At 39.5% G+C, this 27,941-nt stretch overlaps 1 protein-coding gene across 1 annotated transcript; it reads right to left on the bottom strand.

The window, feature by feature from the left end:
* Window positions 1-6,816: 6,816 nt before the first annotated feature.
* LOC131192005 (uncharacterized) lies at window positions 6,817-27,911 on the bottom strand. The gene is made up of 9 exons (XM_058170746.1): window positions 27,500-27,911; window positions 22,827-23,075; window positions 21,010-21,216; window positions 17,906-18,139; window positions 17,166-17,319; window positions 14,934-15,043; window positions 14,205-14,318; window positions 9,101-9,250; window positions 6,817-7,628 (listed from the first exon to the last, which is right to left on the bottom strand). The coding sequence occupies exons 1-9, from the start codon at window positions 27,581-27,583 to the stop codon at window positions 7,494-7,496; spliced, it is 1,437 nt and encodes a 478-aa protein (XP_058026729.1). The 5' UTR covers window positions 27,584-27,911; the 3' UTR covers window positions 6,817-7,493.
* Window positions 27,912-27,941: the final 30 nt, after the last annotated feature.

Genomic DNA, 27,941 nt, shown 5'->3' on the forward strand with positions numbered 1-27,941 from the left:
GACCTAAGCATAGCTCATAAATCATCTGCTAAATGTCCTACCTGTCAATGACTACTTCAGCTTCAACCACAACAATACACGAACACATAATAGATACAAACTTAAGGTAAACTGCACCAAACTCAATTGCAGAAAATATTACTTTAGCAACAGAGTGGTCAATGCCTGGAATGCACTACCTGACTCTGTGGTTTCATCCCAAAATTCCCAAAACTTTAACCTTAGACTGGCTACTGTTGACCTCACCCCATTCCTAAAAGGTCTGTAAGGGATGTGCATAAGAGCACCACCGTGCCTACTGTCCCTGTCCTAATGTTGCCTTTAATTGTATTCATTTTATGTATTCAATTCATGCTTATACTTATATATATTATCTAATACGTACTCGACAAATAAATAAATAAAACATCTTAGAAAGAAGGTATCTCAGCTATGAATCACTATTATTATGTAGTTGCTTTCCTTCTCACTGCAAAACCTTCGAGCCAATTTCCTTTGATTTAGCTTTTTAAAGAGAGATTCTTAAGAGTAAGATGATTGCACCTAACTGTTGAGTAGTTGGGGAAGTCATCATGCAGTCACTTAGATCAGCTAGCACTCCAGCTGCAGAGTGACCTTGGATGGGAGCACAAGGTTCTCTTGAAAGAAGAGTCTGTGACAACAAGCATAGCCAATCATGGTTATTTCACATGCTTCTTCCCTCTTTGCAAATGAAATTGAGTTGAGAATTTCACAAATGCAATACTTTTTCATGAAACTTTATCCTCTTCTTTGTCTTTACATAAGCACTTATTTATTTACTTGGTCTCCTGTACCTTTGCATTTTGATGAAAACAAAGAAGCACAATTTAATTCCAGTTATTAAAGCCCTATTTCAGTTTTTCTCCTGTTTTAGCCCTGCAAAATAAATTTAAAAGCTTACAATATGCCAAATATAAGCTCTCTTGCCGAGATTTTGGTTGATAATCCATTTCACTTTAATGTAATTATTTCTGGGCAATGGTAAGCTATATTATATACCCTAGAAAAAGATATCTTGGAAACCAATTTGTCAATTTCTCAGGTTTTTTTTTTTAATGCAATATGGGCTTAAATTTTGCTTGGAGGCTTCATTAATATTGTATGACTCTTGTTATTGATTGGAAGTTTTCTCAGTTCTAATCAGCCTGCAGAATTTTTTTAATGCTACGTTAGCCTGAAAAGAACTAGAAGGATATAAAGCCAGAAATATTTGCACATTTGTTTCTATGTTCCGTGGTTTGATTTTTTTAAGTTCTCCCAGAGATACCTAAAAAACATAGTGGCATTGACATCATTTAAAATAATGTGAAAGTTTCCTTGTCAGAATTATATCAGAGGTATTATTATTATTATGCACTCAATTTTTCCCATTCTATCCCTCCATATCCATCCATTCACTTCCTCACACGTAGCCCTCAACAGCTTTGTAACCTGTTGAAGTTACAATAAACCACCACTCAAAATACTTATGATCCAATTTTTTGATCCAGAATTATGACAGCTGCAATCCCTCCCCGGTCACATGATCGCATTTCGGAGGCTTGGTAACTGGCTCACAGCGATAAGACCCATGATCACTTACCTTTTGTCTGTTTCTGTTGATTATTTCCAATTTCCAGCAAAGAACACCCAATAGGTACAGTATAATAGATTTGCTTGCCACTTTGTTTAACAACTACTTTAAAAATGTTGTAAAGTTGGATTTGGTCACATAGTAACCTCGTTAATGACCACAACAACTTACAATTATAATTCCAGGCTCAATTATGGTCGTAAGTTGAGAACTATGTATGTGTACAACATCTTATTATACTGCTTTCCTCAAACATCTTGAACCTGTTTCTCAATAATAAATAAATAAATATAAGCAAGCAAGTCAGTTTGATTGAGTGGTTAAGGTACTTGGCTAGAAAGAGACTATACGTTCGTCTCCTGCCTTAGCCATGAAAGCCAGCTGGATGGCTTTGAGCCAGTCATTCTTTCTCAGCTGACCTCACAAGGTTGTTGTTGTGGGGAAAATAGGAGGAGGAAGGTGTGTTGCATATGAGCTAAATAAAAGTGGGATATAAATAAACAAACAATAAATCAATCAATCAGATTGGGGTAAATACAGTATATAAAGAGGATCAATAAAACAGGATGAGGTAGCTCAAGATCCTCACTCAGAAGAAACTGAATTTGGGGTGAGTGGGTGGGAGGGAGGGAAGGGAAAAAGTCAAGATGGTAGCAACAAAGCCTCAACCTTGTCCATGCATATATTAATAAAGAAGAATATTTGTAGCTCAGGTTGATATGAGAGGTCCTTGGTGCTCTCTGAGCTTGCTTGTTTTCTTGCAGATGTTTCATTACCCAAACTAGATGCTACGCTAGCATATTGATATTGCTGATGATGTTACCTAGTTTTAATATTGCTACACTTTGACGATTATGTGCTAGTTATTTGCTTACATTTTTAAAAAATTATCTGTATATATCTGCTGCCAGCTATTAGCTTGTTTAAGCACACTCGAGTGGATTAAAATCAAATATTTTCATAAACCAACAAGCAAGCGAATAAGAGTCTGTTTCATCTTTGTGCCCTTTAGTGGGAAAAGCTACACCATCTGTGCCTTTAGCAGTCTCTTCCCTGAATGTCAAGGACTCATTTCTTTTAAAGGACTACATGATGTTTTTAAGATATTTATTATGATATAAAATACAAATAGGGGCCTCTGTGGCTCAGACTGGTAAGACAGTCTGTTATTAAACACAGCTGCCTGCAATTACTGCAGGTTCTAGTCCCACCAGGCCGAAGATTGACTCAGCCTTCCATCCTTTATAAGGTAGGTAAAATGAGGACCCAGATTGTTGGGGGCAAGAAGTTGACTTTGTATATAAATATACAAATAGAATGAAGACTGTTGCTAACATAGTGTAAGCCGCCCTGAGTCTTCGGAGAAGGGCGGGATATAAATGCCAAAAAAAAAAAAAAAAGGAAAAATATCAGAAAAGAAAGGGAGAAGAGAAATGGGAAAGAGTACAAGGATAATAGAAACAAAAAAATGGCGTAGGGAGCAGTGAATTCTGACTTCTTCAGTGCAGAAGAGTACAAAAAGGTTACAATCACAACTTTTTTGCTTTACCTTTCTAATAGACACAGACTATTTCTGCAGCCACAATATTAGTCTAATTATCCAAAGCTAAAATTAATTTTTCATCTTTTCTGTTTTGCTCATGAAGTCCGGAAACAGTTTCCAGGTGGATCAGTTCTTGTCTTTAATTAAAGCAATTGGCTCTAGAACGGGCCAACTTGCTATGGAGAACTTGCTGTGGCCAACTTGTCACGGCCACCTTGCCACAGGGACAACTTGCTGTGGCCAACTCGCTGCAGGACAATTCAGCAATTCAATTTAATTATTTAAAATAATTTTTAAAAATGTTTTAATTTTTGTCATTCCCATGTTATTTTGTCCCTCCTTTTGCATCCTTTCTTCAATTATTTTATTCCACCATTTCTTCAATATTAGTATAATTCTTGTCCTGCTGCAAGTTGGCCATGGTGAGTTGGCCATGGCAAGTTGTCCTAAACCCATTCAGCTTTGCCATCTCCATTGATACCATCAGTTTAACATCCATGATACATTATGGGAATTGATGCGTGTTTCCATTTTTGCACATAGAAGATTCTTGCCTGATTAAATGATCCTTGTGTTTCCTTCCAACAGTATAATTCAGTTATTCTATGTTATGCAATGCTATGTTTTGACTTAGTATGTGTAAGAATCAAACTGTTGCGGTTGTGGTTGCTTGAATATGAAACAAAATCTGACACTATTATACAGGATCTAGTACAAATACTATATTGAACTGACATACCGAAATCGTGTTGAACCTGAAGTCAACAAGATTAAAATGCAGTATTTGGGCTTTTTTGGGGTGGGTTTTTTTTTTGTTGTTGTTGTATTTTTTGAGACTTGGTTGATTCTACCATCCTTTGAATTATTGAGAAATCAAAAGTTTACATGTTGTTTTTTTTTTTGTGCTATGGTATTTGTCTCCATGATTTGGAGGCCTTATAAATCTAAACAATTATTATGGTCGGTCACGTCGTCAGTCAGCTGTTTAGGCTGGATTTGGCATTTTTATCTGCCTATATATTATTACTATCCCAACAACTGGTTTCCGTTTTTTTTAATGGGACAACATAGCTTTGATTTTATTATAAAGTTTCCTGAATGAATATTTTTTAATTATTAACAGTTGTCCCTGTTGAGCTACTTGAGGATAGGAACAATATTTGGTTTTGCTCTCTTGAGTGGTCGGTGAGTGTATCCAAATGACTTAAGCATACCATTTGAACCACAGGTTCTTTTAGAAAAATATATAGCAAAACTTTAAGTTAAACAATGTATTTTTAAAAAACAGCTAAAGAGAGACATCTGCTGGAAAGCACCTTGTTCTGTACTTGGCAGAGATTAATCACTAGAACTATCAGTATAGTTCCAACTGATAAACATTTTATCACACATGAATTGAGCAACTCAACAAGAAGCCAACTTCCTGTTGACTTTCAGAAGAAACAGCAATATCTAAATTCAGTGTCTAAGATTATTTATTTATTTATTTATTTATTTATTTTTCATATTTATATACCGCCCTATCTCCCTGGGGACTCAGGGCGGTTCACAGGCAATTAAAAATACATATAAATACAAACTAAAATGACAATTAAAAAACTTATTCTATAGCCGAATTATTAAAAAACAGTATAAATACTAAAAACCCATTTAAAACCAGTAAATTTAAAATCTAATCCAGTCCCGCGCAGATAAATAAGTGTGTTTTAAGCTCGCGACGAAAGGTTCGGAGGTCCGGAAGTTGACGAAGTCCTGGAGGGAGTTCGTTCCAGAGGGTGGGAGCCCCCACAGAGAAGGCCCTTCCCCTGGGTGTCGCCAGACGACACTGCCTAGCTGACGGCACCCTGAGGAGTCCCTCTCTGTGAGAGCGCACGGGTCAGTGAGAGGTATTCAGTAGCAGTAGGCGGTCCCGTAAATAGCCCGGCCCTATGTCATGGAGCGCTTTAAAGATTGTCACCAACACCTTGAAGCGCACCCGGAAGGCCACAGGTAGCCAGTGCAGTCTGCACAGGAGAGGTGTCACGCGGGAGCCACGAGGGGCTCCCTCTATCACCCGCGCAGCCGCATTCTGGACTAACTGCAGCCTCCGGATGCCCTTCAAGGGGAGCCCCATGTAGAGAGCATTGCAGTAATCCAGACGAGACGTCACGAGGGCGTGAGTGACCGTGCATAAGGCATCCCGGTCTAGAAAGGGGCGCAACTGGCGTACCAGGCGAACCTGGTGGAAAGCTCTCCTGGAGACGGCTGTCAAATGGTCTTCAAAAGACAGCCGTTCATCCAGGAGGACTGTGGTAGTGTGTACTTCCTTACATAAATCCAAAAAAACATACATAGATACTTGTGTGCACGTATGTTTGTGTTGGTATATATAACCATATATCCAGACCAGGGGTGGGTTCTGCTTACCTTTACTACTAGTTTGCAACTGGACCTTGTGCACGCATTTTGCATGCACAGAAGCTTCCTGACGATGTTTGGATCAGTGGGCAGAGCTTCCCGCCAGTTTTATTACCGGTTCTTGCGAACCGGTCCAAACCGGATAATACCACTCCTGCGCAGTCTGCACTGGCTACCTGTGGTCTTCCGGGTGCGCTTCAAGGTTTTGGTTTCCACCTTCAAAGCGCTCCATGGCTTAGGGCCCGGGTACTTACGGGACCGCCTGCTGTTACCACATGCCTCCCACCGACCCGTGCGCTCTCACAGAGAGGGTCTTCTCAGGGTGCCGTCCGCCAAACAATGCCGGCTGGCGGCCCCCAGGGGAAGGGCCTTCTCTGTGGGAGCACCTACTCTCTGGAACGAACTTCCCCCCGGTTTACGCCAATTGCTTGACCTTCGGACCTTTCGCCGGGAACTGAAAACTTATTTATTTATCCAAGCGGGACTGGCCTGATTTTTAAATTCTAAATTTTTAATTTTTAATTGTAATTTTATTGGGTATTTTATATGGTCAATTGGACGGTTTTAATTTCGGCCTTTTATTGAATAAGTTTTTTAATTGTTATTTTAGTGTGTCTATTAATTGTTTTAAATGTAGGCTGTACACCGCCCTGAGTCCTTCGGGAGAAGGGCAGTATAAAAGTTTAATTAAATAAATAAATAAATAAATAAATAAACTGGAGGCAACCCACCACCGATCCAGACATATGTGTTGCAATGCTTTGGATCTGAGGACCAAAAGATGCTTTAAAATTCTTAAGGGTAGCTTAGTCTCTGAAGGTTTAGAAAGTGAATCTAGCTTAACCCTGAGAGAATGACCAATAGCAAATTACAGACAATGCGGGCCTATTGTCTTCTAAAAAGAGACACATCCTAAGTCAAGCTTAACTGCGGGTAATTTTATGGATATACTTATCTAGTTTTCTCAGCAACAATAAGAAAGTGATTGGCTAGTGCCATATCCCAGAATATTTTACCGAGTCTAGCCTATTGCCCTAGAATTTCCTAGAAGTGTCAGAAATACTAAGTAAGTTTGATCCTGCTTAGCATTTTTTCAAGACCATTGAAGTCCTAAAATGTGCTGGAATTTACGAGATTGGCAACTGTCGATAACCTTGTTCTAATGCCTTTAATTATAACCAAAACATAGAGGTGCAGGTGCGAATTGTCAATGAATTGTGCAGCAGCTGTCCAGATGAAGAATTGACATAAACTTATAGTCTTTTATAGAAATATATTTAACATTTAAATTTTCATCAGTCTTTGTCATCATCCAGAAAAGAAAGAACACATGATAGTCGACAGGGAGACAGGAACATCATGAGGTAAATCTAAAACTGTATGTAGAACTCACAGAAGAAAAAGGCGGGAAGAAAGGGAAACTCCCCCTTTTTACTTACAGCAACCAATCATAGCGTAGATTGCCTCATGCATGATTCAGCACTCTCTAACTAATCAACTGTGTGCTCTGTCCTATTGTACACTTCATTGTTCCAGCTACTAAATTCAATATCCTGACTAGGTGGCTCATTGGCTAAGACACTGAGCTTGTCGATCAGAAAGGTCGGCAATTCGGCAGTTCGAATCCCTAAGACAGGTCTCCTGCATGAGCAAGGGGTTGGACTAGATGACCTCCAAGGTCCCGTCCAACTCTGTTACTGTTGCAAATGAAGATGGGATGCCCATATCAGTTGTTAAGTTATTTTATTTGAAGTATATTATAAAATTCAACCACGAGATTAGAAAATGACAGGTACCTTTGGCATTCTTTAAAAAAAAAAAGAATTAATAGAGATGTCCTTTTATTGCTGTTGATTTTTTTTTCATTAATCAACAGATGTACCACCTCAGTTGCAAAGGCAACTCTAGGTAGCTTATATATTAGAATTAAAATCTAAAACATAGAATAAGGATAAGCTTCTATGGTAGGTTAATTGCCTGATCTTCCTTCAACCTTGGGATCTTCTTAAATTCATCTTGCTTTTTGAAGAACAGCTGGGCTAATATCTGGTCTGCTGTTGCATGGAAATAGTCATCCATATCTAGAGTTTGCAACTGCCAAAACAAACAAACAAACAAATAAACAAACAAATAAACAAACAACATATGGATTGGAGGCATCAGAGTATGTGTCAGTGTTTACAGTATATATCATCGAAGTAATAGTATGTGAACATGTGAATAATAATATGCAATATTATGTACTATTATGAGAAAGTGTGCCTGCCCTTTGAAATGAGATCCTCCCCACGATCTGGATGGGTCCCAATCTCCTGTTTCTTATAAGATCTGTGAAGATCTGGCTCTTCAGCAGCCTCCTTTGGCAAGGGGTACATCAATAGGTAATCCTATCACAGATGCCCAAAGCTACTAAGTGGCTCACCTCCTTTGTGTTAAGTCAGGACGGCAGGAAGAAGAACCCTAGGATTTAATCCCTCAAGAAGATATAGAAATCTGTGGCACTTTACATTTCTGGGGGAAATCAGCTTTTATATGTGAGACTCCATTTTTGTCTTCCCCAAAGATCTTAATCTAGCTGAATTCTTACTTACAGGTCTTCTGCCAAGTCAGCTTGAGAAGATGAGCTATGGTTTAAGTGTTTGGAGACTACTGATTTACTGCTGCGGCATAGTACTTTACAGCACTATGGGCAGTTTACAATACCAGCATATTGCCCCGCACAATCTGGTTCCTCATTTTACCAACCTCAGAAGGATGGATGGCTGAGTCAACCTTAAGCCGCAGCAGGAACAAACTCCAGGCTATGGGCAGAGTTTGCCTGCAATACTATATTCTAACCACTGGGCCACTGGGGCTCTTAATAAAAAACACAGAGTGGTTCAATCAAGCATTATTCAATCAATGGTAATCACAACTAATAGGCAGCTCTGTATGGGGGAAGCTGTTTTCCCTGATATTCTGATCAGCAGTCATTGAGGATCTTATGGAATAAAGCAAAACTCAAAATTTGCCACAGGAAGGCCACAGGAAGGCCATCGGCTAGCATCAGCATCAGCATTATGGATAAGGGCACAGAGCAATTTTAGTAATATATATACAACGTACCATAATGTATACAGTTACTTGTTTTATTTTGATCTCCCAGACATTTAACACTTGCGCTTGGTTCATAGTAATGTAGAACAGTGGTGAAATTCAATTTTTTTTTATTAACAGTTCTGTGGGCATGGCTTGGTGGCCATGGTATGGCTTGGTGGGCATGGCAAGGGAAGGATACTGCAAAATCGCCATTTCCACCTCGCTCCAGGGGAAGGATACTGCAAAATCCCTATTCCTTCCCCACTCCTAGGGGAAGGATATTGCAAAATCTCCATTTCCACCCTACTCTGGGGCCAGCCAGAGGTGGTATCTGCTGGTTTTCTGAACTACTCAAAATTTCTGCTACCGGTTCTCCAAAACCTTTCAGAACCTGCTGAATTTCACCCCTGATGTAGAGGCCTAATGAAATTGTAGGTTTCTCATGGCATGTATAGCAACATTTCTAGGAACTCAAACAGATGTCTTACCTGGTTGCCAGTGCTAAATGCCAAAATGAGAACCAGCTCCTCATCACATGTGCTCTTGATGTAGTGTTGGGTTCCAACTGGGAAGAACACAACATCTCCAACTTCAATGGTAAAGTCAGTAGAAAGAGTAGATGAAACAATAACACCTACCTGCAAATAAGATGCACCAGAACAAATTAATACAGTACTTGTCTTTCCAGAAACTTGGTTTCATTCTATTCTACAGGGTATCCTTGACTTACAATCATTTATTTAGCAACCATTGAAAGTTACAATGGCACTGAAAAAAGTGACTTACAACTAAGCCTCATACTTATGACCATCACAGCATATCGAGAGTCATGTGCTTGAAATACCGACGCTTGGCAACTGTCATGTATTTACAATAGCAAGAGCAATAGCACTTAGACTTATATACCGCTTTACAGTGCTTTAAGTGGTTTTAGAGTCAGCAATATTTCCCCAAACAATCTGGATCCTCATTTTACCCACCTTGGAAGGATGGAAGGCTGAGTCAACCTTGAGACTGGAGGAATTTGAACTGCCAAATTGCAGGCAGCCGGCAGTCAGCAGAAGTAGCCTGCAGTACTACACTCTAACCACTGTGCCACCATGTCTCAATGGTTGAAACATCCTAGTATCATGGTTCACCATTGTAACCTTCCCAGCCAGGTTCTGACAATGAAGGAAGCAGATGAAGGAACCAGATTCACTTAACTACTATGTGATTCACTTAACAACCGCACTAATTTGCTTAACAACCATGGAAAAAAGTTCCCAAAACCAGGCATAAGTTGCTTAACAACCACCTTGCTTACCGATGGAAATTCAAGTAATAATTGTAATCATAAGTCAAGGACTACCCTTATTACAAAATTAACATGTTAGGTGGCTTATAGCTGCAGATTGATTCACAGTGAAGGTGGCCTCCTTTTATGAGCAAATTGCCTGATTAATATAACAGTAAGCTGTATGAATGCATCAGGAAAAGCTGCCATATGATGGGGGAAGGATAATCTCATTCTTGGAAATAAATTGATGGATATGGTAACATCTGTCATGGGCCAATAGATTGTTTTATTACCTCCTCAACTCTACCTCACCAGAAATTGAAAAACAAATAGTTTTTGACTTACGACCACAACTGAGCTCAAAATTTCTGTTGCTAAGCAAGACAGTTGCTAAGTCAGTTTTTTTCCCCATTTTACAATCTTTCTTGCCACAGATCAATAGTGGGATTCAAATCCCATCGCTACTGGTTTGCTTGTGGGCACGTGCATGCTCGCACTTGTGCACGACACTTCTGCACATGCACAGAAGCTTCTGCGCATGCACAGAGACATCCGGGTGGATCCTCCCACTGCCACTGCTACCAGTTTGCCTGATCTGGGGTGAACCAGTAGCAACCCACCACTGCCACAGATGTTAGGTGAATCAATGCAGTTGTTAACGTTGTAAAACAGTTATTAGTGAATCTGGCTTCCCCATTGGCTTGGCTTGTCAGAAGTTTGCAAAACATGACCACATGACCCTGGGATCCTGCAGCCAACATAAATAGGAACTAGTTGCCAAGCTTAAGGTTTGATCATGTGACCATGAGAATGCTGAAATGGGCTCCAGTGACGTCACCCTCCTGCTGGGTGCTCTAACAGAGCACTCCGTGTTAGAAGATTGTAAAACTCAGTGAAACAGAAAAAAAATCACTGTTCACTGAGCTTAGCATAATCTCTGGGTGAAAGAGGTTATCAGAGTTGTGGAAGAGTGGCAGGTCTGACAGGGGGTTTGCTCTCAAGAGCGAATTTTCCTGGATTTATGACCCCACCGAATTCCACTCCCTCCAACTTCAGCACGCTCCTGTTTTTATCAGGAAAAAGGAGTGGGAATGTCGCTTCTGCTCTAAAGGACTTATTAAATTGATTGATATTCTAAGCAGACGGGAATTTCACAAGCGTTCGATCTTTGATGAAGAATCAGCACGGCAAGTACCGACTCCCTTTTTGAAACTTGAAACCTTTCTTTGTCTTTGATTAATTGACTTTTAAAATGGCGTCTGAAAGTGAAAGTAAAAATTTTTAGTACGATGAAGCAGCGTTATTTGTGGATTGTTACAAACGGAGTTTTTTTATACTGAAAGGAGGGAAGGAGAGTTATTAAGTTTGAATTCCTGATTCTTTTGAAGACAGAATGGCAGCTAAACCTTTAAAGCCTTCTGGAAGAAGGGGATCTGAACCAAGTCTTGAGGAAATATTGAAAGAACAATTAAAACTTTCTGAAGATAGGCAAAAAGAGATGATGGAGAATTTTAATGCAAAAATAAGAGAAGATATTCTCATGGCAGTTCAAGGACTGAGTAAAAAAATTGAGGGATTGGAAGTGGAAATGCAACAGATCTCTCAGTCAAATAAGCATTTAGAAGACAAAATGAAAGGTGTTCAGAAAAAAGTGGATCAAAATGAAGATCAGGTTGTGATATTACAATATAAACTTATGGAAGGAGCTCTTAGAATTCGTGGTATGCAAGAAGAGCGAGGAGAAGACTTAAGAAAAATTATATCAGAAGCATTGGCTGAATTTATTGAAGTGGAACCCCAAGAGGTAGCTTACCAAATTGATAAAATATATAGAGTTAATTCCTGGATTGCAAGACAGAGAAAGCTTCCTCGGGACATTGTGGTTTATTTTGTGAAAAGGACTATGAGAAATCAGATTCTGCAAGTTTCATATCAGACAACTTTAAAATTGGAGAACAGGAGTTGAAGGTGTTGAAAGAGATTCCTTCAAAGATGTTAAGAGACAGGAAGGAATTTGCTTTTTACACAAGAACTTAAAAACATCAGATTCAATTCAGATGGGAGGTGCCAGTTGGACTGACAGTATTCTATCAAGGAAGGAGATATAGAATTGACACTGTTTTAAAGGCAAAGTTTTCTTTCTACAGTTTTGAAAGTCGAAATAGAAGTGATAGAAAAACTTCAAGAGACTCAAGAAGGCGTGGTGATCCAAGAGCCTTTATTGCTGCCAGTATTAGAGGAACCACAAGAGCAAAGGGTGACAAGAGGAGCCCTTAAGCGTAAAGAAGAGCAACAGTCTCAAAGTAAAAGTCAGGATCCCAGTATGGAAGCTGTGGGAGGAGCTAGACGGAAGATACCGGAGGAGGCGCTTCCGTTGTCTGCTTCAAAGCTTCAGGAGGCCAGTAATGGCAAATAGAATCTTGTCATGGAATGTTAATGGCTTGAATTCAGCTCAGAAAAGAAGGAAAATATTTCACTACTTGAAACAATTTAAAAATGATGTGATTTGTTTGCAAGAGACACATATAAAATTATCAGACCAAAAATATTTAATTAATTCAAAATTGGGTAACCATTTTGTTGCATCAGCTTTGGAAAAGAAGCATGGAATTGTTGTATATATCAGGAAGGATATACCAGCTAAGTTAATTGAGGCAGATATTCAAGGAAGATTTATTGCTATTGAACTGGTGATAGATGCAAAAAAGACTTTGCTGATAGATATTTATGCACCTAATCAGCAACAAGAAAAGTTTTACAAAATGTTACATGAGAGGTTGACCCTCTGGGATTATAGTTCGTTTATTTTATTAGGAGACTGGAATGGAGTAATTGATACAAGAAGGGATAAGAGAACCTCCTCCAAGAAGATACCTATACATGCAAAATTACCAAAATCCTTTTTTGAAATGATGGAAGACTTTGAATTTAGAGATATATGGAGGTTATGGAATCCAGATGAGAGAGATTTTACTTTTTTTTCTGATAGGCATCAATCTTTTTCACATATTGATTTTATTTTAATTTCTAATGACTTGCTTTCTAGGGTGAAGAAAACGAAGATATTTCCGAGGTGTTTAACTGACCATAGCCCAGTATGGATGGAATTATTACAAGGGAAAGATGGCTAAAATCTCAGCGTTTTTAAAAGACAATACGCAGGAAAAATATTTAATTGAATGGAAAAAATGGATTGATTATCTACAAAACAGATATCAGATTAAGAAATATCAGATTGCCTTTGAATAATTAGAAAGTTATTTTATGTAATGGGGAGGGGGTTGGGAGATGAAAAGCTTTGGATGTGGTTATTTGGATTGGAAGGGAAAATTTTATTCTATGCTTGGTTTATGTATAACAATACCTTGTGATTGACCCGGGAAGCCGGGGGGGGGGGGGGAAGGGTTTTTTTTTGTTTTTTTTTTTTGGGAGGGAGGGGGAAAAAAGGGGGAAAATGTTTTTGTTTTTTAAAACTCTTTCAATAAAAAAAAAAAGAGAATGCTGAAATGGTCATAAATGTGAAAAATGTCATAAGTCACTTTTTTCAGTGTTGTTGTAACTTTGAGTGGTCACTAAATGAATGGTTGTAAGTTGAAGGCTACTTATAAAACTTATCCAGGACCTATGAGACTCAGTACACATCTTCTTAGGGAAGATATTTGTTGTGACCCAGGCCCAAATAGGTAGTAATAAACTTAGTCCATGAAAAAACAAACTTTATTGGGAATTACCTCATTCCCAGCGTTGTTCAACTCAAAGTAAAACAAATGCCTCCCAACACAAATTCCTCGCAAACCTTAGTCCAATTAGGCAAACTGCCAAAGGCCCTTCCTGGCAAACGTCCAGAAGCCACAAAAACAAAGTCGTACACGAAGCAGAGGACGCAGCTGCAACGTTGTTTTCCGGCAAAGCTCAAATACTGTTGCTGGTCTGTTTTAAGCCTAATGGGAGGGGCCAATCATCTCTTGGCCCTACTCCTGAGTTATCCTCTCTGCTTGAGCTGCTCTTGCCTTCTGGAAGCTCTTCTCATGCGTGCATTAGGAACAGGCTCCTCTTGTTCCTCTGCCTCACTACTATCAGTCTCTGGAGGCTCTGGAGTCCGCACCTCACTTTCCAATGGCCCTGGCCTCTCCTTAGCCTCATTGCTGTCCGACTCTGTTGCCAGCTCTGTAGGCTGCTGACGGACCACAACAATACTGCAGCTTACATCGTTCTACTCCAATGTGGCATTCTTCAACTACCATATAATTCCCAGAATTCTTAATGTTGGGAAATGTTGGCTTGCATCACAGTGGTTAAACTTAAATTATTACCTTTCCGCAGCCACTGATGACGTAGCCCATTTCATTGGCATTGAAATGGAAATGGGGCTGACGTAAAGCATTGCTAGAGATCCGGAGTGTTGCTAAGGTAAGAGCATCTTCCTTCTGAAAAGAAGAAACATATTTTGCACATACACAACAGTAGCAATGGGGAAATTGTGACGGCATCCTTCTTATCATTATTTGCTTTTAAATTTTAATTGATTGTGGATCATTGTATTTACCACAGATGTTTTCATATTATGCATACCTTGGAGTCTGGAGTGAATTATTTATTTAGTCCAGTGGTGAAATCCAAATTTTTTTACTACTGGTTCTGTGGGCGTGGCTTGGTGGGCATGACAGGGGAAGGATACTGCAAAATCTCCATTCCCACCCCACTCCTGGGGGAAGGACATTACAAAATCTCCATTCCTACCCCACTCTGGTATTTGCCTGTTCTCTGAATTAGTCAAAATTTCCACTACCGGTTCTCCATAACCTGTCAGAACCTGCTGGATTTCACTCCTCATTTAGTCCACAAATTGTAGAAGAGTGAAATAATTTCCAATATTGCAAATGGATACATACTGTGTATACTGTATAAACTCACATTTTATAGGAGTTTTTAATGACACCTCCTTCCACCACCACCCACCCCCCAAAATAAAATTTTCAAAAGATCATGGCTGCCTTAACTAGTTTCCAGAGTAAGATTGCAATTTTTACCAGGATGCTTACCGAATGGAGAAATTCACTGTAAATTTTTTCATTGGGTTTTAAGCCTTTTCCGTCTTTTACATACCGAGCCCATTGGATGACTCCCCCTGGAAACTGGAATTTGGAAGATCCTGAATTGAAAATAAACATAGTGGAAAAATTGGTAGGCTCCTGAGTGATGATCGAGGGCTTTATGTTAGCTCCATTATTTTATGTAGTATTATTTTTGATTGCTAGAGAGCTAATATTTTACATGTTGTGTAGCGGGCACACTGAACTTTTATTATATGCATGCTACAGTAATCCCAAAACCTTTTCTGCCTGCAGGAAGTCTTAGTTTTGATTGATTGATTATGTGCCATCAATTAGGTGTTGATGATTATTTTTATTTATTTATTTATTTATTAAATTTTTATACTGCCCTTCTCCCAAAGAACTCAGGGCGGTGTACAGCCAAAAGATAAAAAACACAAAAATATACAATTAAAACAACAATTTAAAACCGAGCATATTAGAAAAAATGGCCAACATTTAAAAATTTAAAATTTAAAATTATGAACCCTAAAATAATAAAACCCCAGTTAAAAATTTAAAAATATTAAAAATATTAATATTAAGCCAGTCCCGCTTGAATAAATAAGTGCGTTTTCAGCTCACGGCGAAATTAACAACAATGAAGATAGATTCTCTGCAAGATGATTTATCATCAGCTCAATATTCCAAAGGGGTGCTACCAATGGAGTGTTAATTCTATTGAGGTCCTCTGGCCAATAATAATGTGGAGGGGCAGCTTGCTAGGAATGGAGAAATATATTCTCAAAATAACAGGATGTTGAGAAAGAGTTGTGTAATTGATGCTGATCTTACAATATTTTTTTAACTTTATTTAACACAATATATTATCATTTTAGTATGATTTTTTGATGTTCTTTTCCATACCTGGTTCAAAGGGCATAGAAGAAATTATATGGCTAACAAGGATATGATTATAAATTTATATTTTAAAAGTGTTTGATTTAATTCTTCAACTTAAAAATAAGAAAGATCACTTGATTTTGTTTCAATTTTTTTTTGGACAGAGAGCAGAATTATAGTATTGGGGTCTATCATGTCTATAGTACCAGTATCAAGCATACATACATTCACAAAAGATTTTTTTTTCTTTTTGCAAACATCTAGGACCTAAATAATGCAAAAATGTCAAATGTCATAACAAAGTTTCAACATGGACTTTAATCTGGTGGGATGTTTGTGTGTCAACCTATTCTCCAAAGCACCTGAGGGCAGGACAAGAAGCAATGGGTGGAAACTAATCAAGGAGAGAAGCAACCTAGAACTTAGGAGAAATTTCCTGACAGTTAGAACAATTAATCAGTGGAACAACTTGCCTCCAGAAGCTGTGGGTGCTCCATCCCTGGAGGTTTTTAAGAAAAGATTGAACAATCATTTGTCTGAAATGGTTACAGGGTTTCCTGTTTCAGCAGAGGGGTGGACTAGAAGACCCCCAAGGTCCTTTCCATCTTTTTTATTCTGTAGCAATATCAATGCATGCTTTATTGCAGCAGGCAAGAAAAGGCCTTCTTAGCCAATGCCAAAATACTATCTGCAGGATATTACACAACCAGAAGAGTTTCCAGTGATGATTGCAACTGTTGTGTAGCTTTTATGGGAGAAGGCATTCTCTCAGGCTGTTGATCCGTATAGTTAGAGACTCCTTTTCAGGTCCAAAGAAACTAAGAATGACAAGACCAGTAACTTCAGAATAGTTTCTTTATTGTTGCTTGCCTATAGACAGAAATCTTGCTGACTAAACACTTATTTGCATGGCTATTAGAAACACCCTAAGAACTGCTCAGGAAGGGAGAGTGGTTCTTCACCCTTTTCCTGCATACCAAAGATTCCAAGTTTATTGTCTCTTTTCTCCCTGGGAAAGAACTTCTGGACCAGGGTCTCCAACCTTGGTCCCTTTAAGACTTGTGGACTTCAACTTCCAGAGTCCCTCAGCCAGCAAAGTTGGCTGAGGAACTCTAGGAGTTGAAGTCCGCAAGTCTTAAAGGGACCAAGGTTGGAGACCCCTGTTCTGGATGCCATTCCATCACACTCCTATATTATTTCCAGGGTAAACATTTCTGTATCTGATTGGAAATCCAATGCATGAAAATGTGATGATGTCACCACCCTTTAAAAACCTAAAAAACTTATAAGGCAAATGTGATTCTCTTCTGTATGTCCCCCTAGCTGGCTCTGTAGTACCTTTTAGGTCAAAGAAGTACCGCCATACAAGCATATCTGCTGACTGGTTGTAGTTGGCATTCTGAACAAGCTCTGCTAGATTGGGTGGAAGATTGATGGCTTGGTCATCTGCTTGTTTCTGGAATGACCGGATGAAATCCACACCACCTTGAGGCTAGAAAACACAAGTAAATATCGTATTTCGTAGATCCAGGTAGGAATGGCAATGATTTCATCCAATAAAGGTACTTTTTGCTTACAAAGAGGTGAGTGGTAAGGAGCCAAATGCAGAAGATTGTTAGGTGCCTAAGATCAAGAACACACGTGACAGTCCAGTTAAAATTATTTATTACTATTCATGCTTGTGCACAGGAATCTATTCAAGTAATGGTTAGCATTATTTTGGCACTAGATAAGGGTCAACAGAATTCAGCAGGGGCTGGACTTAGTCTTAGAGACTCTAGGCTGATTCCTCTTTTGACTCCATGGTCAAGGAATGGTTCTGCCATTCCTTCTCTTACAGAGATTAAGTTGCAAGATTTTAAAAGTTTCTCCTTTTGAAGGGAAGGCGTGGAGAAAAAATGTTCAAGGTTAGCTTCAGCCAAAGTCTGCTTGCTTATTTTATATCCTTATCCAGAAAGATATTCGAATTTGGCAATGGATAGGTATCCAGGAAGCAGGCGATTCAGCACATATTCAGCATGGCAGTCAAAATAGTTGTGGATCTGTTACGAAATAGGATTTGGAATTCTTGTACGGACCTTTAGAGATCTTGCCTCAATGTCTTTGGGTGTCAAGAAAAATGTATCATCAAGGTCCAGAGTTTGAAGCTCCTCATGGGTTGTAAAAAACAACAGGAACAAACACTCTTCTACACCAACATTCTTGACCCAATGCAACGTATTTCGAGGGAAAAAAATAATTTGTCCTGCCGTGACGTTGTATGTAGCTATTGTATCTCCACCAGCTTCAACTACCCCAATCCATGCAGTTCCCTGTGAAACACATCAGCAACAAAACAAAATATTACAATTGACCAGGAAATCATGTGGGGAGAGAATACCTCAGCAAATGAGAATCTGAAATTGATTTGGCTTGAACAACAACTATACCAAATTTGTGATCTGGGTAAACCAGAGGTGAAATGCTACCAGTTCAGCCTGGTTTGTCCGAACCAGTAGCGATGGCGGCGGGTGGTTTGGAGCACCAGTAGCAGTGGCAGCATGAGGCTCCGCCCACCTGGCTGATTGTCATTATTTCTTGGTTTTAACCAGGAAGTAACCTATTTTTTATCCTCTGCACATGCACAGAAGGGTTTGCGCAGGTCCAGAGGGTCCAAGCGCGCACATGACACAGCACGGCATATGCGCTCCTGAACCGGTAGGTTCTAGTCCCACCAGGCCCAAGGTTGACTCAGCCTTCCATCCTTTATAAGGTAGGTAAAATGAAGATCCAGATTGTTGGGGGCAATAAGTTGACTTTGTATATAAATATACAAATAGAATGAAGACTATTGCTAACATAGTGTAAGCCACCCTGAGTCTTCGGAGAAGGGCGGGATATAAATGTAAAAAAAAAAATTCTATCTGCATATACAATATACTCTGTGAACAATTAAGGAGCAGCTGTCTTCAGCCTCTCTCACACACACACATGATATTCAGGCTGAGTTGCCTCTTACTTCTCTGGAATACACCAGTAGTGGGTTTCAATTTAGTTTGCTACTGGTTCGCATGCGCAGAAGCGTCTGGGCAGGTGGGCGGAGCCTCCCACCACCATTGCTGCTACCAGTTCACCCGATCTGGAGCGAACCGATAACAACCCACCATTGGAATACACTCCTTTACTCCTAAGAAACCACCCCCTCACTACATTCCATCACAAAGAGTCTCTTACAGGTTCTCAAGTTCTTGTCTTGACTGTAAATTGTCCCATTACTTATCCTTGGTTCCCATAACCTGGCAGATTATTTACCAAATAATCTTTGAATTATTTTTAAATATATCTTGGTTAAAGAGTTAAAAAATCAGATTTATCTCCAAATGATTATTTAATAATAATAATATCAGAGTTGGAAGGGACCTTGGAGGTCTTCCAGTCCAACCCCCTGCCCAGGCAGGAAACCCTACACCATCTCAGACAGATGGTTATCCAACATCGTCTTAAAAATTTCCAGTGTTGGGCACTTACAACTTCTGCAGGTAAGTTGTTCCACTTATTAATTGCTCTAACTGTCAGGAAATTTCTCCTTAGTCCTAAGTTGCTTCTCTCCTTGATTAGTTTTCCCCCATTGCTTCTTGTTCTACCCTCAGGTGCTTTGGAGAACAGCCCGACTCCCTCTTCTTTGTGGCAATCCCTGAGATATTGGAACACTGCTGTCATGTCTCCCCTAGTCCTTCTTTTCATTAAACTAGACATACCAAGTTCCTGCAACCGTTCTTCATATGTTTTAGCCTCCAGTCCCCTAATCATCTTTGTTGCTCTTCTCTGCACTCTTTCTAGAGTCTCAACATCTTTTTTACATCGTGGCGACCAAAACTGAATGCAATATTCCAAGTGTGGCCTTATCAAGGCATTATAAAGTGGTATTAACACTTCACGTGATCTTGAGACATCTTGATTTCATAGGGTTTTTTGAGAAAATGCTGCCTGCCTAGCTAATCTCTGCCTTATTTGGGTTGGGATGGGAGGATGGAAGGGATTAGGTGCTCTATGTCAGGGGTCCCCAACCTGTGGGTTTTGGCCCACTACCGGGCTGCAGGCTAATCGTCACCAAACCGCCATGTGAATGGCTGGCCAGTGCACGCGCCTCCACGCATGCACACAGCCCCATTTGTGCAAGCCTTGTCCCATACACCTGTGGCCCTACTTGCACAAGCATTGCCATGAATGTTGCAGGTACGCCCGTGTGCACACGCGCATACACGTGCTTGTCCCTCCCCCAAAATGTGCTTGCCCCTCCCCCAAAATCATCCCCTGTGTCCCCCCCCCCACCCCTGCTCTGGGCTGCCAAAGGTTGGCGACATCTGCTTTAGGTGTATGCACAGATGTTTCAATACTGGTAGTCCTCAACTTTCAACCATTCCTTTAGTGATTGTTCGAAGTTACAACAGCACTGAAAAAAAGTGACATGACCATTTTTCACATTTATGACCGTTACAGCATCCCCACGGACCCTCAATCAAAATTCAGATACTTTGGCAACTGGCTCATATTTATGATAGTTGCAGTGTCCCGAGGTCGCTGACCACCTTCTGACAAGCAAAGTCAACGGGGAAGCCAGATTCATTTAGCAACCGTGTTACTAACTTAACAACTACAGTGATTCACAGCAGCTGGGGCCAGAAAGGTCATAAAATGGGGCAAAGCTCACTTAACAAATGTCTTGCTTACCAACACAAATTTTGAGCCTCTGTGGCTCAGACTGGTAAGACAGTCTGTTATTAACAGCAGCTGCCTGCAATTACTGCAGGTTCTAGTCCCACCAGGCCCAAGGTTGACTCAGCCTTCCATCCTTTATAAGGTAGGTAAAATGAGGACCCAGATTGTTGGGGGCAATAAGTTGACTTTGTATATAAATATACAAATGGATGAAGACTATTGCTTAACACAGTGTAAGCCACCCTGAGTCTTCGGAGAAGGGCGGGATATAAATTCAAATTAAAAAAAACACACTATAATTATTTCATGCTTATGCTTATATATACTATTGTGACAAAATAAATAAATAAATAAATAAATGATCATAAATTGAGGACGACTTGTAAGCACTTTTCTTCCACTCGTCCACTATTAGTTATTTTTATAGTCTTTCTCCCCCTCTCCAGTTGTTTAAGGTAAATTAAAATGCTGCTTTCAACATTACCTTTAAGAGGTAACCCTGTTCATTGGCGTTGAAATGCCAATGTGGAGCACGCAACCCTTTGCTTTTGATCAGAAGAGTCCCAAACATCATCTTGGAACGCTGAGCGTTGATACTTGTTCCAAAGGCCATTTCTTCCTTGTTCTGGTATTCATCGCCATTTCTGCGAAACCTTGACCACTGAATAGCACCTCCTGGAAACTGGTGCATCTGGGAAGTCGTAGATGCATAACAATATTAATGGTTTTAATACAGTTCATAAATAGCTTTAAAAAAAATCCAATGAAGATTGGCTCCCTCTCGATATCAAAGGATATTAACTTGGTGGATTAATCAGATAATGCCTGTTTAATTTCTCAGCTATTTAAACATGCATTTTAATCATCGAATCTGAACAAACTGATCCATAGTGTGAATCTTTTTTTGATCTTTGTGGTTTTAGGCAGCCTGGAGCAGCAATGGTTTTGACTTTGTCTACATCTATAACCCAGAAAAAAAGCAATGGAAGGGAAAAGGCTTGCGTCTACTTACAGATAAAGTTCACTAAGGTTTGAAATTTGTGAAACAGTCAATGAACATTACACTAGAGCAGGGTTCCTCAACCCCTGGGCTGCAGATAGGTCTGGGGCCTATTAGAATCCGAGAGGCACAGTTGGAAGTGAGCAGCGGGCGAGCAAAACTGCATGCATGGGATCTAGGTTGCATGTTCTCCCACTGGTCCATGGAAAAACTGTCTTCCACAAAACTGGTCGCTGGTGCCAAAATGTTTGAAAGCAGTGTTGAAACAGTATCTCTCAACCTTGTAAATTGAAGATGTGTGGATTTCAGCTCTCCAAATTCCCCAACCAACATGCTGGTTATGGAATTCTAGGAGCTGAGGTCCATACATCGCCAAACTGTGACGATCAAGAGACACAGTGCCGAGGTGGCGCAGTGGTTAGAGTGCAGTATGGCAGGCTATTTCAGCTGACTGCTAGCTGCAGTTTGGCAGATCGAATCTCACCAGGCTCAAGGTTGACTCAGCCTTCCATCCTTCCGAGGTGGGTAAAATGAGGACCCAGATTGTTGGGGGCAAGAGGCTGACTCTGTAAACCGCTTAGAGAGGACTGTAAAAGCACTATGAAGCGGTATATAAGTCTATGGGCTATTGTTGCTGCTAATAAAGCACAGATCCAGGATTGATCCTTCAACAGGAAGGACTGCCACAGCAGATGTAAAAGTTGTATACTACACAAAGATGCATGACCTAGGAGATACCAAATTATGGGAACGGTAGTAGCCTAGTGCCACATTGCAGGTGCCAGGATCGGGGAGGAAGAAGCCCATCCACATCTGCACAAGTGCTGTAGAATGAAGAGCCAGGAAGCCACAGCTTCCCCCTGACATGACTTGATGCTCTGGTGGCAAAATATGGAGATTCTCAATCATCCACGTCATGGTTGTCCCAAAGATGCTTTTCCAAAAGGCAACTGGACTTTCTTGGTTGTTATTTAAAAAAACACAACATTTTGCTTCTCATTGAAGAAGCTTCTACAGTTCATTCATTCAATTCCGGGGGGGGGGCGGGGCGGGAACTGCACAAAGGGGCCTTACAGATCAGTGACGGCCCTGGCTTTAACCCACGCGTTTTTGCCGTTCAGTTTTTCTAGGCCCCTTTTTAAAGAATCTACCTATTCTTTGAGTTTCACCAAAGAACAGCAGGCTAGCCAGATTTCACCAAATAATAGCAGTTTATCCGGGGATAAAATCCTTAAAAACAAAGATTTTCAAATATTTGTCCTGTGCAAAACAAATATGGCAAAGAAATAGTTTTGTTATACCTTGGATTTAGTATGATGGTGGAGAAACTGGAACTTGAGGTCCACCTGGCTCTTGTAGGCTGAAGTTATTGGAATTTTGCGGGAAGCTGATCCAAGATTTTCTAGATTCACTTCATGCTCTTGTCTTTTAAAGGCAAGAGTGCTAGCATAAACCAGAGACAGAATCAAGACCCCCACCACTGTGGTTATTGCACAGGCCAACAGACAAACCAGAAAGATATGTAGAAGAGACCAGTGGCTCTTTTTCACCTTTAGGGCAGAAAGGAAGAAAAAGAATTAAAAGGCAACTCTGTAGAACTGGGTCACAACAATATTGCTATATTCCTGCTATATCTGCATAGCTGTACCACCATCCAGATCTTCTCAGAGCAAGTTACCATTCAGCTTTTGGATAAAATATTCCCAACTGTATCAAATCATCCACCGTCACTTATTTAACAGCGAATTCAGATGTTTGAAAGAATAGAATAGAATAGAATTTTTTAACGGTCAAGCGTGATTGGGCACACAAGGAATTTGTCTTGGTGCATATGCTCTCAGTGTACATAAAAGAAAAGATACCCTCATCAAGGTTCAACACTTACAACACTTAATGATAGTCACACTTAATGATAGTCATAGGCTACAAATAAGCAATCAGGAAACAATATCAGTATAAATGATAAGGATACAAGCAACAAAGTTACAGTCATAAGTGGAAGGAGATGGGTGCTGTGAACTATGAGAAGATTAATAGTAGTGCAGAGTTAGTAAATAATTTGACAGTGTTGAGAGAATTATTTGTTTATCAGAGTGATGGTGTTCGGGAAAAAAGTGTTCTTGTGTCTAGTTGTTTTGGTGCTCTATAGCATTGTTTTGAGGGTAGGAGTTGAAACAGTTTATGTCCAGGATGTGAGGGATCTGTAAATATTTTCACAGCCCTCTTTTTGACTCATGCAGTATACAGATCCTCAATGGAAGACAGGTTGGTAGTAATTGTTTTTTCTGCAGTTCTAATTATCCTCTGAAGTCTGTTTTGTTGGGTGAAAGTGAAGGGAAATGATATTTGAAACATCACCACCTAAAATTAAGGTTCCTTTGGAGTAGTAGTTAAGGCACCAGGTTAAAAACTGCAAGATTGTAAGTTCTCGCCCTGCCTTAGACATAAAACCAGCTGGATGACCTTGGGCCAGTCACTCTATCTCAGTCCTTGGAAGGAGGCAATTAAAAAAACCACTTCTGAAAAATGTTGCCAAGAAAACTGCAGGGACTTGTCCAGGCAGTTGCCAGGAATCAACACGGATTCAAAGGCGTTCAGGAGACTTTACTTCCTGCAACAGTGACAGGTTTTGTTCTCAGCTTTTCTTGCAGGAAGTAAGAATTTTCTGAAGAATTCAGCACAGGAAAAAAGGAAGGGTGTAGAATAGTTCACTGTCCCTGAAGGCAGCATCTGGAAACCCAGAACTATAGACAGACCTGACAGACCATAACCATTTTCCACATACTTATATGTGGAACACATGGTGAACTTGCCAAGATGCCTAAATTGATTCGTTTGATTAGGGAAGAAGCAATAACTATTTTTGTAAAAGACTGGAAAGTCTTTACGGATTTTTTCCTGAAAACGGATAAAAACAAACCAGTGATCTCTGGATTTACTGATTAAAAAGTATATATGGGAGGAAGAGTATATTTGTAATTCGGGAGAGAAGAAACTATTAATTATGTTTATTAGAATAGAATAGAATAGAATTTATTGGCCAAGTGTGATTGGACACACAAGGAATTTGTCTTGGTGCATATGCTCTCAGTGTACATAAAAGAAAAGATACGTTCATCAAGGTACAACATTTACAACACAATTGATGATCAATATATCAATATAAATCATAAGGATTGCCAGCAACAAGTTATAGTCATACAGTCATAAGTAGAAAGAGATTGGTGATGGGAACTATGAAACGATTAATAGTAGTGCAGATTCAGTAAATAGTCTGACAGTGTTGAGGGAATTATTTGTTTAGCAGAGTGATGGCCTTCGGGAAAAAACTGTTCTTGTGTCTAGTTGTTCTGGTGTGCAGTGCTCTATAGCGTCGTTTTGAGGGTAGGAGTTGAAACAGTTTATGTCCAGGATGCGAGGGATCTGCAAATATTTTCACGGCCCTCTTCTTGATTCGTGCAGTATACAGGTCCTCAATGGAAGGCAAGTTGGTAGCAATTATTTTTTCTGCAGTTCTAATTATCCTCTGAAGTCTGTGTTTTTCTTGTTGGGTTGCAGAACCGAACCAGACAGTTATAGAGGTACAAATGACAGACTCAATAATTCCTCTGTAGAATTGGATCAGCAGCTCCTTACTGCTGCAAAGAAGATTAGAAGTCACTTCTTTAAATACTTTTTTTCTTTCTCTTTTCGGGACCTACACTGTTGTTTACTTTTTCTTCCATCCTTCCCTATTTTTCCTCATTATGTATTTTTTCTCTTTTCTACATCCTTTTTATTTTTATTTTGTAGCTTTTAAATTTGTATTTAAAAAATCCTTTAGTAAAAATTACATATATGAAAATGGACATAGCTTTGACATCACCATCATGGCTGCTGTCTTGACTTTCTGGAACAAACTCTGTGGACATGTCTGGATGGAAAAGATATATGTGCAGAGAAGAGTGACAAAATGGTAAGGGGCCAGGGGCTAACCTGTATAATGAATTATTGAGGGAACTAGGTATGTTTAGTCTAGCAAAGAGAAAGGGTTAAGGGGGATGACAACACATGATAACCATCTTCCAGTACTTTAGGGGATGTCACAGAAAAGAGGGGTTCAACATGGCACCTGAGAGTAGGACAAAGAGTAGTGGGTGGGAAGCTTATTAAAGAGAGGTGCAAACTAGAAATAAGGAGAAATTTCCTGACAGTGAGAACAATTCATCAATGGAATAACTACCACCAAGAGTTGGATGGATACTCCATCACTGGAGGTTTTCAAACACAGAGTGGACAACCATTCTTTTGGGGTGATATAAAATCTCCTGCCTTGAGAAGGGGGTTGGACTCACTGTAAGATCCCCAATTACAGCCCTATGAATCTATGTTCTATAAAATTCGCAGCTCCGGAAGACAGTGAAGCAACAGGCAGCTTTGTTGCTGTAATGATCAAAGATAACACTGACTGATGAGCTTGGGAAACAAATCCATTGCTTTACTCAAGTAGGGAAAGTTCTTCTTTTCATCCTTTCTTTTAGCTTTGCCGTTCAATTCTATAATTGAATTATCTTGTCCTGGTTCAATTTTCTAAGTAAGGTACAGAATTTTTTGAGTTAATACTAAAACAAACACTGAACCAATTCTCTCCTGCTGTTTTCTTCCACTGTGGAAGAAAAGTTAACAATAAGTTAATCAATATTAACTTTGCAATATCCAAAGTTTCCTATTCCCCTCTTAGCCAGACCAGTTTTATTATCTGCCTGGCTTGAGACGGATAACCTATTTTAATTATAGTTATGGAGACCAAGCTAGCTTCATAATTTATGATAAAATGCCTGAACGGGATACTAAGATAAAGGTTGAAAAATTACATATATATATGCAAACAGATCTATTTATTTAGTGCCTTGCTGGCATACTCTAAATGTTCCTGCTACTCAGTTGGAAGAGCCAATTTGCATGTGTGGGGCATGCAAGATAGGTTTCCTTGCCATCATCTTGTGGGTTTAGCTTGTCAGGTGAATGGTATGAAATCATGATGATTGTTTTCATCAAACACACTTTCCTTAATCATACCTAGTGTTTTCATTAACCAGAGTTACTGTGTATGAATTTTATTTAAATGGAGCTAACAATATGTTACTTAATATGAATATGAAGTAACTTCAATATGACTACTTAATAATAAGTAATTTAATTTACTGTAATAAGTAAATTCAATATGACTACTTCAGCTTCAACCGAAACAATACAAGAGCACACAATAGATACAAACTTAAAGTGAACCACTCCAAACTTGATTGCAGAAAATACGACTTCAGCAACAGACTGATCAATGCGTGGAATGTATTACCTGACGCGATGGTTTTTTCCCAAATCCCCAAAACTTTAACCTTAGACTGTCTACTGTTGAGCTCACCCCATTCCTAAGAAGTCTGTAAAGGGCATGCATAAGCGCATCAGTGTGTCTACCATCCTTGTCCTAATGTTCCCTTTTATTAGTATCAATTCCATGTATTCATAATCATGTTTATACTTATATCTATTATCTAATACATGCTTGATGAAATAAAAAAATAAAAATAGTTAGGTCTTGTCACTATCTAAGACCTAACTCCAGTTATGAATTTGTCAGTTTGGAATACATAGCATTACTGCATACCCTGTGCAGGACAAACATGTGTCCAGACTATGGAAATTACTTCTCATCATGATCTTCCCAAAAACTGAAAGCAACCTCAGAAGATCTGTCTGTTCCTAACTATTGCCCTCTTATGTAGGGTGAGAAACTCTACTTTTTAGAGTTCGGTCCATCAAACAGTTTCTCTGGATTAACTAGAAATGGGGGAGAAAAGATAATGTCTAGTTGTGCGTTCTCTAGATTTTATATTTCCCTACTCATGTTATAATGCAGATTTTTTCCCCTCCAATTAAGAAGAACTAACCTAGCTTTCTAAATATTTTACAAACTTTGTAAACTATTGAAACTTACATGGCATTCTTGCTTAATCTTTTCTGGCTTGGAGAAGTTGCTTGGAGGTGCTCTTTCATTCAGCTCTAATCCCAAATTATCCATTTTGTATTAGCAAAGTACAATTTCGCATGCATCAAAAGGTGGGAGGAAAAAAAAATACCTTGGTCCTATCACCAATACTTCTGGAGATGATGAAGGCAACTTATTTTATGATAAGTGTTTGGTAATGGAAATTTCAGTGTGAGCATGAATGCAAATGAGGATATCCCCTTTTTTTTCAGCAGAACAATTTATAGCAGGAAGGATTTCACAATGACTAATCTATTTACAGCCATGAAGTCTGTGGTTTCAGAAAACTGATTCCAGGATGCCTTAAGAGGAGTTGGTTTTAGGTGGGCTGTTGGAAAAGTACCTATTAAAATTATACTGCTGAAGAAGTAGCCTTCCCACAGACCCAGTG

Source organism: Ahaetulla prasina, chromosome 2 (genome assembly GCF_028640845.1).
Source record: "Ahaetulla prasina isolate Xishuangbanna chromosome 2, ASM2864084v1, whole genome shotgun sequence".
Lineage (NCBI taxonomy): Eukaryota > Metazoa > Chordata > Lepidosauria > Squamata > Colubridae > Ahaetulla > Ahaetulla prasina.

Excerpts from the sequence above, each read along its gene's own strand:
- LOC131192005 (XM_058170746.1), bottom strand. The coding sequence starts at position 27,583 with ATGGATAATTTGGGATTAGAGCTGAATGAAAGAGCACCTCCAAGCAAC. Across the intron at positions 15,044-17,165 it reads GTACTTCTTTGACCTAAAAG|GATCTTCCAAATTCCAGTTT; the intron begins GTACTACAGAGC and ends TTTTCAATTCAG. Across the intron at positions 9,251-14,204 it reads TCATCAGTGGCTGCGGAAAG|GTAGGTGTTATTGTTTCATC; the intron begins GTAATAATTTAA and ends TCTTATTTGCAG.